This window comes from Chrysemys picta, unplaced genomic scaffold (assembly GCF_011386835.1).
Source record: "Chrysemys picta bellii isolate R12L10 unplaced genomic scaffold, ASM1138683v2 scaf1, whole genome shotgun sequence".
Classification (NCBI taxonomy): Eukaryota; Metazoa; Chordata; order Testudines; family Emydidae; genus Chrysemys; species Chrysemys picta.
In genome coordinates, this window is record NW_027052708.1 from 3380228 (window position 1) to 3391742 (window position 11515).

The 11515-nt window shown below is 47.4% G+C and overlaps 1 protein-coding gene across 2 annotated transcripts; it reads left to right on the forward strand.

Moving 5' to 3' along the window:
- Positions 1 to 1688: 1688 nt before the first annotated feature.
- On the forward strand, positions 1689 to 10101 carry LOC135977499 (ovostatin-like). Of its 2 annotated transcripts, none has more exons than XM_065578782.1 (8): positions 1689 to 1903; positions 2618 to 2833; positions 5558 to 5680; positions 6068 to 6158; positions 6724 to 6792; positions 7792 to 7894; positions 8251 to 8324; positions 9816 to 10101. In XM_065578782.1, the coding sequence occupies exons 4-7, from the start codon at positions 6096 to 6098 to the stop codon at positions 8313 to 8315; spliced, it is 300 nt and encodes a 99-aa protein (XP_065434854.1). In that variant the 5' UTR covers positions 1689 to 1903; positions 2618 to 2833; positions 5558 to 5680; positions 6068 to 6095; the 3' UTR covers positions 8316 to 8324; positions 9816 to 10101. Both variants share the same exon structure in this region; 1 of them encodes a protein (XP_065434854.1).
- The last annotated feature ends 1414 nt before the right edge of the window (positions 10102 to 11515 follow it).

Below are 11515 nucleotides of genomic sequence, written 5' to 3' on the forward strand. Positions count from 1 at the left end.
TCTCCGTGGGGTTCCACCGCAGCCTTCACCACGAACTGCTCCACTCCACCCGCAGTCCCACTCCTGCCATCCCACGAACTGCTCTGGCAGCTGCTCCGCTCCGCTCACCGACCTGTGAGCCGCGCCGCTCCGCTCCCCGACCTGTGAGCCGCGCCGTTCCGCTCCGCTCACCGACCTGTGAGCCGTGCCACTCCGCTCCGCTCACCGACCTGTGAGCCGCGCCGCTCCGCTCAGCTCACCGACCTGTGAGCCGCTCCGCTCCAGCCGTCCCTTGGGCCACTCCCACAAGGCTCTGCTCTGCTAGCTGCTCGTCCAGCCGCTCCACTCACCGACCTGCGAGCCGCTCCGCTCCGCTCACCCCCGCTAAGCTAAGTTAGCTTAGCAATATAGCTTCAGGCTCCCCCACTAGTTAACACAGCCTCAGTGATCTCAGCTCTTAAATAGCTTTAGCTCTTTTGTGATCTCAGCTCTTAGTGATTTCAGCTAGTAGTAGGGGAGCCCCAGTGCTGGTGCACTATTGGCCCAAAGTGAACTCAGCTCAGCAGTCTGTAACTAGACTCCTAAGGGAATCAAAGTTAACTCTGACATTCATCAGTGAAGAGAGGAGGTAGTGCAATTGGTGTTTCAACCCCCTCAGGGAGGGGACCATACCTCCATGTCTATGTCCCCATCCTCTCTCAATTCACTGGGTTTTGTAACCCATGCCCCTTGACAAGCAAATGCTACTTAGGTAATGGTGAATGACTCACTCAGTCCTTCTGTCATACAACAGTTCCACTGGCCTTGATTCACAGAATCAGGGTAACAAAACTTTATTCTTCCTGCCCCAATAACAGAGAACTGGGGATCCCACACCAGCCAAAGTAACCACTTTGAGTTGCTGTGGTTTCATGCCAGGCGAGTGGGTGTGCCTATGCAAACAAGATCAGCCCCTGGAGTTCTTTTCCACACTCGCCATAATTCACCACCAGATGTCAGGGTAGAGCTCATCCTGACTCTGCTTACACATTTATATCTCCTATTGGAGTGCAGAGCACTGAGTTTGTTCTCCATGGTCCTCCCAACCTTCTGGAGAAAGAAATGCTACGTCTACATTATACACCACTGCTGGTGCTGTGTACTGTGTGTGCAGCAGCATGCCACAGTGAAAAGCAGCTGCATCTACACTGTACTGTGTAGTTACATGGGTCAGTGAAAGTTTCTGGTGGTGGTGGGGTGGGGGGGATGCCGCTCCCTGCTGCTGGATCCTTTCACTATGATGAGGAAAAGCACCAGAAGTGGGTAGCTGGCAGAGCCTTTTTTGCTGCCTCAACCCTGCCAGAACCTTTTCACACTGCCTGTGTCTTTCCCTGAAGTGGCAAAATGCTCCAGCCACAGGGAGGCACTGGAACACTACATTGGGAGAGGCACAGCTTGGGCAAGTAGAAAGCTGTGTAGGGTAAGTACTTGGGTACATACCCACAGCTTTCAAGCATGTCTGTACTCTACTCACCTAAGCAGCGCCTCTCTGCCTGCTCTACTATTTATATCTATGCTAGGGGGACTATCTGTCTCTGTACTGTACATGCCACCAAAAGAAGACATACTCAAAGAGACTGGGACTAGGGCTTCTGCATGGCAGCACAGACTACTAATTACTAAGCTGCTGTTCTGATTCTTCACAATCTCCTTTCTGTTCTCAGGTGGCTCAGTGCACTGGGAACGGGCGGTAAAGCCCCCTGCAGAAACGTTCCCCTCTTTCTATTCCCGTGCCCCCTCTGCTGAGGTTGAGATGACCAGCTATGTGCTTCTGGCAGTGCTCCACAAACCCAAATGGGCTCAAAAGGACCTAACATTCGCCTCACAGATTGTGCAGTGGATCATCAGACAGCAGAATCCCAATGGGGGTTTCTCTTCCACCCAGGTACAGCAACTACCTTCTGCCCTCTAATCACACCCAGGAAATCACAGGCAGCTGCTCACATAAGCCAGCTGCATTAGAGATTAAGAGAGAGAGCCAATAGGACTGTGACTAAAAAGATCCATTGGTCACTTTCTCCCACAGATAGTCCAGGCCCTATTCCAAAAGCTGGAATAACAGCTATGAAGGGATTGCGGGCTTCCCCCCGCACCCTGCCAGCTGCCAACCCTAGCCTCAACCTCTACGTACAAAGTGCCAATGCACTCAAGCTCTCTGCAGAATGATGTGTGTGTAAATGTCACCTGCTGGGGAAGCAGAACATTGCAGTTGAGTTCTGCTGTTCAGAAGACAATCTGGTCCTAAATGTGCCAAGGTGAAAGTCACATGGCAGCAATTGAATAGTAACAGGTACAGTTAGATCTTCACATGAATAGGAGCTCAGAGAATTCCTTTAGTCCCTGGTTCTAGCCTATTATTGATGTGTGTATGATTTGCTATCAGACACACCTGGTGCACTGAAGCGTTCTGGAGGTGTGCCCTAATGCTCTACAGGACTCAGTTTCCAAGATGAACTGGGATGGGTTTGGGCTCATCTGCACTGAAATCTTGTGAGCCGTGAAATGACTGTGGTCTGTATTGGAACCATGTGTTTAATAACCCCATGCAGTATCCCAACACAGTGTGTCTGTAATTGACAATTATTCTACACTTTTTCAGGACACAGTTATTGCTCTTCAAGCGCTGGCTGGTTATGGTGCAGCAACCTACTCTGAGAAGGGCCAAAACACAGTTAAAATCAGCTCCAGCAAGCCTTTTGAGAAGGTCTTTGAGGTGAATAGCCAGAACAGGCTACTGTTGCAGCAGAGTTCCCTGCCTGATGTCCCAGGGAATTATACCCTGGAAGTGAATGGCAACGGATGTGTCTTTGTGCAGGTAAGTGCTCACCCTACCCTTCAGCGTGTGGCTTCTTCAGCACATAATACAGCCTTTCTTCTTTTGTGTCCCTCTCTTCTGTCCAGTCTCTCTCTCTCCCCCTTCCTTCCTACCTCCCCTGTTATTTCTTTTCTTAAGACTCTTTGGACAAATATATCAACTTCTTTAAGTCCAGATCAGAAAGAAAGAAAGAATTGGTCCTTGGTGTTTTTTCTCTGTATCACATGTGATTAGTTTGTCTTAGGTGATGACTGGTAACTGGACATGTGTCACACACAAACATCCTCCTCTTTATTTGTAAAACTTGAGTTCCAGTTGAAGGAGTATGGTTTGTCTATCTGTCAGTCATAGGGCTTTATACTACTGCCCATCTTTGTATTATCCAACTGCTTCCATGTTAAATCAATAGCAATCTTCCTATTTGGGGTAAAAATCTGCCTGGGATGTTTTAGTTTGAGTGGTTGGATAGGTAAACTTGTTAGATGTTTTCAGAGATTTTTTTTTTTTTTTTTTTTGCAGGCATTTGTTTGGTAGATGTTTGATAGATGAGCACCATCAGTGTTGTGAGTCTCCCTGTTGCTATGGTGGAAAGATTTTTTTTTTCCAAAGAGGAAGGTTTTGCAGGATTTCCTAAAGATAGTCAGGCTCTGTATTCACCTGATCTCCTCTGGCAGTCTATCCCAGAGCCAGTTCCCTTCTACTGACCATGTCTTGTCCCTAGCTCTCACATGCTTCACTCTGGGCTTTTTGATTTGCATCCTCCCAGAGGAACCCATCTCCCTGGCAGAAAACACATCAGAATTTAGTCCTTAACCCTGTGGTCTTCGGACTGCAACACAGGAATGGGAGGGAGAAGACGTGGGTCCTCTTCCGGTCTCTTCCACTGACTCACAGAGTGACCTTGAGTAAATCACTGCAACAAGGATGGTCCACAGGAAACGCTCTAGTGAAGCAGTGCAGCATTGAATGGGTGGGGAAAATGTGATATGATGCAGCCAGAACTGGGAACACAAGCATTATGAGGTCAAAAAACCCAAAGAGCTGCTATAGTTTATAATGGCTAACTCTGAGAGGCCAAAACTCTGTGCACCTCTCTTTAGAAACATTTCATCCATTAAAATAGCAGCTGCCAAGAGGTTAACAATAGAAGCCATTTGGAATAGCACTGCCCCTTTTGTTCCTGCTGAGTGGCTGCACCTTGAATCTTAACCCATATAGTGTGCTAGTCATGGTGAAAGGATCCTCCTAGACAAACATCATACTAAAGGTGAACAAACTTTGAACCATACTTTGCCATCTCCAGACAACACAATATATGAGAGAAAGAATGGTGATCTGATCAATGCACTGGACTCAGGGGATTTGGGTTGAATTTCTGGCTTTGGCAAAGCTGCCAATGTGACTTTGGGCAAATCACTTCATCTCTATGTGCCTTAGTTCCTGTCTGTAAAATGGGTATGGTTACAACCTGGTGCAGTACCCTCCGTATAGGCATCGGTCTGTTGTGAGTGGGCCCAATCATTGTTGTGAGAGGGCCCAATCCAAGTCAATTGGATCTGGGTAGAGTCTAGTCACTGTTTCTAGCTCTGAGACTCCCCAGCACACTCAGAAGCTCAGATCTGTTGGGATATGGGGTGCTGCCATCCAGCTGCCCTGGATCCTGAAACCTCTCAAGCCTCCCAGTTGCTTACTCATTCTCCATCAGAGTCCCAACTAGGCTAAGGGTCTCTGGGCTTCTACTGGGACTCTGGCAGGAAAGTAAGGAACACAGACTTAGCAAAGATGTTTCTTAACCATCGTGGCTTTACTTTTAAAGCATTCAAGAATGACAGATCTTTGAGAATAACAGAAGCCCTGAGATGCACTGTCCTGAGTCTGATCTCATCCCTTCTGTAAGTCCCTGGTTTGTCAGACTCTGCTTAGCCTGAAACTCTCTCCTGCCTTCTCTCTTTCAAACCCTTCTTACATGTTGCAGTGGATGGGCCCCTGCACAGAGCAGAATCTTGCTCTTAAATAGGGCCATGACTCTGAGCCATGTGCTCAAACTGAGATGCTCCAGATCCCCCAGTTATGCTTGCCCCCCCTACCCTTGTGGGCCCAGTGTAGAGACCATTGTTCCACAGGGTTGGACCAATAGTTCAATCATTCAGAATCAGTAGCTCCAGATGACTCTGATGATGGGTCTTCAGAAAGGAGCTAGGGCAGCTGTCTGGAATGCAATGCAACAGGCTACCCTTGCACGAGTCCAGACTAGAGTTCAACACATAGTGTACAATAGAATTCATAATCTGATCCAGACATATCCTACTCAGTCACAGTGATAGCATTTCCCTACTTCACAGAGTTTATAAGATGCAGATACATTGGTGATGAGAACCCTATAAATCCCTAGGCAGATCAAAAGGCTAATGGGGATTAACATGTTTTTTCCCCACACTTCTGTCTGGCCACTTGGTGGCACACTTATTCCTTACATTGTTCAGCTGGATGGAACCTCAGTTGTGGGGAAGGGAAGGCTTTTAATGTTACTGATGGAAAGCTTGGCAGTTTGGTGGTTTGCTGAAGTAGTTCTCCAGTGACTAAATGTTACCCTTGGGGAATTGGTGCATTCAGTCAGGATTTCTCCAGGCATGGAGCAAAAAAGGGGTTGCGAGGCACCACAACAGGTGGGTCAATAGCTCAGACTGATTTCTAATTGTCATTACCATTTTTCATCTGTTCCAGACAACCCTGAGATACAACATCCTTCTTCCCAATAAGACTTCTGGGTTCTCTCTCAGTGCAGACGGCAAATGCTTCCTGCGCAGACAGTTTCCGGGCAAAGTTTGACATCATCCTCTCAACCAGGTAACCTCCCTTCAGTTGCCTGGATGACAAGAACTGGCTGGTTAAGACGGGATGGCTTTTGAAAGAACAGATTACAAATATTAAAGTACTATTAGATGGTCTGTGTAAAATACCTGAGGGTACTAATCGCATTGGCCTGCTAGACACTTACCCCAAACCCCAGGGATACCCCCTCTTTCCAGACAACTGTCCCTCCCTGGGGATACTTGTCCCCTTCTTGGACATCTATCATTGGTCATTTCCGCACCTCTTCCATGTTAATAAATGCTCAGCAATTACATGCAATTCAAAAAGGCCTTTGCAGGCTGTGTGCGCTCTGGAGCCGAAGGTGTCATTGTGTTTCCTCCACATTCATGGTCCAGAGTGACCCAGTCCCTCCCATTTCAGTTATGCCGGGAAACACAATATCTCCAACATGGCCATTATCGACGTCAAGATGCTCTCTGGCTTCGTACCTGTCAGTTCATCCCTGCAAAAGGTAAGGAATGGCAGTGACATGAATAAGCCACCTCAGGGGAAGAGGGGGTTACAGAATATTACAACATGGACTGGATAAAAAAGGGGGCCTGGTTAGCACTGAGAAAACACTTTCCAAGGGATTTTAATGTGTCTGTAGCACTTGAATAGATTGTGTATTCTCAGCCTGGGGGTCACACCCTCCAGGAGTCCTGAGCAGGGGTCAGGGTGTCACAACTACCCTGTTTCCTAGATTGCTAAACTGGACGGAGTGTCCAGATAGAGCCTGGTTAAATGGGAGTGAGATTCAGGGGAGGGAGGTGTCCTAATATGGACAAGATTGAGGGTCACTGGATTAGATTAACCAACTGGAATTCCAAACTGACTGTCTCCTGTATAACTGTTTAGATATGTGCATTTCCTGACAAAGCCACTACACATTTGGGTCTCCATCAAGTGATTATTTTTATTGACCCATGCTATCCATTAGATAACACTTTGGCTCAGTCATTTACTGCAGATTCTGGGGTGTCTTGCTTTCAGTGATTATTAATATTTTAATGTTTCCCATATTTCCTGATCTAAAGCTTCGTGAGGATCAGAAAGTGATGCAGGTAGAAACCAAGCAAAACCACGTCCTCTTCTATCTGGAGAGTGTGAGTTCTGGAAAATCAATTCTTTGGTTTGGGTTTAGCAGGTTTTAATTTTGCATAGAAGATACATGCATAGCCACTCCACATATGTGTGATAAACTGCATTGATCATGCACCTTTGCCCATTAATCCATCTACCCTGAAACTATTCTAACATTCCAAATCCCTCAGCAGCTTCCAGCAGCCTCCTGTTCTTTTATTCAAAATAAAACACACACAAAATGTTTCCTCCTTTCAGACACTGATCGCTGGGGGCCAGGGAGCAACCTCCCCAGTGTGCACACAGCTCCACTAGGAGGTTTCCTCTAAAGCAGCCGGTGCTGGCCACCAGCACAGACCGGATACTGCACTAGATGGAGCACTAATTTTATCTGGTCTGGAAATGTTGATGCTCCTTCTCCTCCTCACACCTGCCACATAGAGAATTTCCACCTTCCCTCCAATCAAACTGCACCTGCCTCAGGACTGGAGCTAGCAGAACACAGTCCTGCCACAGAAGCAGCTTTTCTAGTCAGAAAAAAATGTTGCATTTTTAAAGTTGATTCCCTTGAGACACTGCAGGACTAGCAATGGGAGTGTTTACACCAGTGGAAAGGGGAGATTCCCAGCTTCTCCATGGGATGCACACCCTCATTCCTATGCTTGGAGGGACTGCAAGACTTTAGACTTCAATGTCATGACCATTAGGGATTTAGAAGTTGTTTTTGCTTCCTCTGAGCCCTGTGTATTGGGACTCATGATTACTGAGGATCACAGCAATACAAGAAGGAGAGGAAAATTGGAACCAATAACATTTTTAAAAAACTCTCGAAGACTGTTTCTAAAATGACAGATACAGGCAGGTAAATAATGGATGCCAGGGCTGGAGTGCATCATGCACACAGGAGATGTGTGTGTTGGGAACCCACCACAGCTTAGCAGTCCCTGGGGTTGACCCATTACAGAGGAGTCAGCGTTCTATGAACAAAAGCTGATGCCCATCTCTGTCCCTCACATTCCCAGGTCTCACGGAAGACTATCAGTCTCTCCTTCTCTGTTGAACAAGACCTTCCTGTGTCCAACATCAAACCAGCTTCAGTGCTGATCTACGATTACTATGAAACAGGTAGGAGGGCTTTGTTTAGACCACACACCAAGTGGGGGGAAGTGTCACTGCATTTATTAAAGCTGATGGAGGGCCATTACAATTGGGAGGCTGATGAGGGCCTTGGAACTCAATAGGGGTTTGAGCCAAACCTACTCAAGTCAATGGAGAGACACCTGTTTTCTTCAATGAGCTTTGGCTCAGGCCATATGTGCTGAATGTGGAATAGGTGATGGACTAGAACTGGAAGATTTCAAAGAGATCCATTCTGAGCTTCTATGGATTAGGGATACTCCACAAGGAGGGGAGGTTTGTGTGACGGGCATCAGAGATGGAGTGACTTCTTACTGCAATGGGAATGTTCCCATCTCTTCCAGACGAACATGCTGTTGCAGAATACAAGTCACTCTGCAATGAAGCTGCCCCTGAAAGCATTGAATAGCCTGGAAAGGTAAGTGAGAGCTGGAGATACTGAGCAGATACGAGGAGAAGGTGGTGAGTGGAAAGCAAGAAGAAAGGTGAGGTAAATGGGGAGCTGCACTGAGTAGATGCACAGAGGTGGGGTAAAGAGGTTGATAGAAGTTCCTGTAGGTTAGGGTTATCTAGTCTCCACCAGCCTGATCAAAGAGTAGGGAGACAAGGTTGTTTTCATGTAAGAGCCCAATCCTGCCAGATGCCAAGTTCCCAAAATTGATGGGAGTTGGGGGCACTCAGCAGTTCCCAGGAAGAGCTCTGCCCTCTGCAGCATTGGAGCCCAAGTGCATAAAATCAGACTGATGGAAAATGGCTGAATAGTATTATATAAGCGCTAGCATCTTCCAAAATGCAGTGCTTTTCTAATCAGCCCTTTAAAGCCTGCCTCTTCCAGGTACCCAACTGGCCATTTCACAGGGAGCTGGGACTCATGGAAATCCCATTTCTAGCCAGTGAATCTGTGAAATGCTTTCTGGAGAGAAAGCTGGCTCATACTGACGTCATTCTTGGGGCTGGAGTATTGGTGGTTCAGTGGGAGACATATCACCTGATATGTGAAGCCCTGGTTCAATTCCTGGAAATGCAGCATTCTTACACCATGTTGGCTGCTACTTGCAGGGCTGGGCTGTTGGAGCTACAGATGTATCCAACAGCTGGATTCCTTGGTCCAGCTTCACAATGCTGCCCTCAATATAGTTGTGCAGCAGAAGTGAGCTGGGCCCCTAACCCAGAGGTCAAGAGATTAAGAACATAAGAATGGCCATACTGGGTCAGACCAGATGTCCATCTCGACCAGTATCCTGTTTTCTGACAGTGGCCAATGCCAGGTGCCCCAGAGGGAATGAAGAGAACAGTTAATCATCAGGTGATCCATCCCCTGTCGCCTATTCCCATCTTCTGGCAAACAGATGTTAGGGACCTCATACCTGCCCATCCTGGCTGATAGGCACTGATGGACCTATCCTCCATGAACTTATCTAATTCCTTTTTTGAACCCTGATATAGTCTTGGCCTTCACAACATCCTCTGGCAAGGAGTTCCACAGCTTGACTGCATTGTGTGAAAAAATACTTCCTTTTGTTTGTTTTATAACTACTGCCTATTAATTTCATCTGGTGATTCCTAGTTCTTGTGCTATGAGAAGGAGTAAATAACACTTCCTTATTTACTTTCTCCACAACAGTCATGATTTTATAGACCTCTATCATATTCCCCCCTTAGGTTTTTTTTTTCCAAGCTGAAAAGTCCCAGTCTTATTAATCTCTCCTCATATGGCAGATGCTTCATACCCCTAAGAATTTTTGTTGCCCTTTTCTGAACCTTTTCCAATTCCAATATATCTTTTTTTTGAGATGTGGCAACCACATCTGTACACAGTATTCAAGACTGAATTCATGCTCTCCTAGAATCTATGAATTCTGTGTTTGCCTTGTTCTCACTGATGTTTCTGCTTTGCTTTTTCCTCCAGGACTGTGGTGAACAATGAACAAGTGATCATGTTTCCTATTTTCCTCTATGTTCAGTCACAGAAAGGGCCATTTCATTGCACTTCACCCTTCTAATCACAGGGGTCCATGACAACATGTGTCATTTTTACCTGAACTTAGGCCTGATGCTTCCTTCCATGAAGCTTTTCTCCAGGTCCATATCCTGAATATGTATTAGTTCTCATCAGTAAATCTTCTCATTATTGGAGATGCACACCTGGTCTCTGCTTTGCCTCTTCTTTATAATTTGGTACCACTGAGGACTTTCCCCACAACTCCAATAGGCTTGACGTTTCTGCTGCAATGATCAGAGGTGCCATTGTTAACTGTGGAGAAATTTCTGTAGTCACCAGGTTCAGATTTAATGCCTTAATCAGGCACAGACCCCATCTGAGAGTGATTGATTCAAGTTGTCTGTATGGACCCAGGCACAGATCACTACAAGGTGCCACATTTGGAAGGTTTCCTTTACTGCTACAGGGGCAAGAAACTTTTTTTTTTTTAAATGACAGTTCACATAGTGCAGAAACCGATGGGAAAACCAGAGACATATAGAGCAGAGATCACTGCATCCAAGCTCTATCCGGCGTCCAGGGACCACCCGGAATGGTCGCATCAGCAAGAGCCTCTGCTCGGCCTCCACCAAACAGCAAGCAGATTCCGTTCCAGCAGCATTTTACTGCAATAGCCTTTTCCTGCCCATGGCACCATGTCAGAAAGGGAAATGCAGCCACATCTGATATTCGTTGGTAGTTATTGTCATGTAGCATGTTTAGCTATTGGTCTATCTCTCTCTTCTCTCCTTCTTGGGCCCCACCTCCCTTGGAGCCTATGCAATAGCATTGCCCTCACCCCCTTGCACTCGCATCACTTCAGTCCTGGAGGGAGATGTGTCCTGCTCCTCCTGTAGGTGCTGCCGCCCTCAATCACAACATCCTGGGATCTGTAGCAGGGGTTGCTGCTCCATCACAGGAGCGCTCCTAGCATAGCAGCCAACGCCTGGGATTTCATGGGCCAAAATTGTGTCACTGGCCCAGCTGGAGCTGGGTTCCAGCTCTCATGAATTTCAAATCCTGCGCAGGGGAAATCCCTCTGATTGGCTGCCTTCCCCATTTGCCCACCTCCTGGGGAATAGAAGCCAACCAGGGCTGCTGCAGGTGTCAGACAGAGTTGTCCCCCCCTCCCATCAGGGGCCAGAGCTGTTTTGGGGTAGAAGTGGGGGAGGGAGCAATTGACACCATCCTTATCGAAGGGGAGAGGGCAGTATTGAGCAGAAAGAGCAGCTCAGGGTTATCCTACTCCCCTCTACTGTGAGCAATGGGTCAGCCTGCTCCCTGCTTCTCCTCCCTGCAGCACTGGTAAAGGTCAGAGGAGGCGAAGACCCCCTGAGGCTGCAGGAGGCTCCTAGGTGAAATGAGGGTCATTGGAATGGTGTGGGCCTGGGGCTGTATCATTCATTGCTAGGATGGGGGCAGGCCAGTGTGGGGCTGGGGGTGTAGCATTGATTGATTAGGAAGTGCTGCAAGACACATCCCTGTCCGGGATCCCAGCTGACTTCACAGTGGGGTCTGGGCTTGGAGCTCTGCTACACAGCCTCATGCTTTGATGGTCACACCCATAGTAATGTCACAGCTATTCTCAGTATGCTTCCTTTCTCTTCACTGGATGCTTGTCAAGTTAT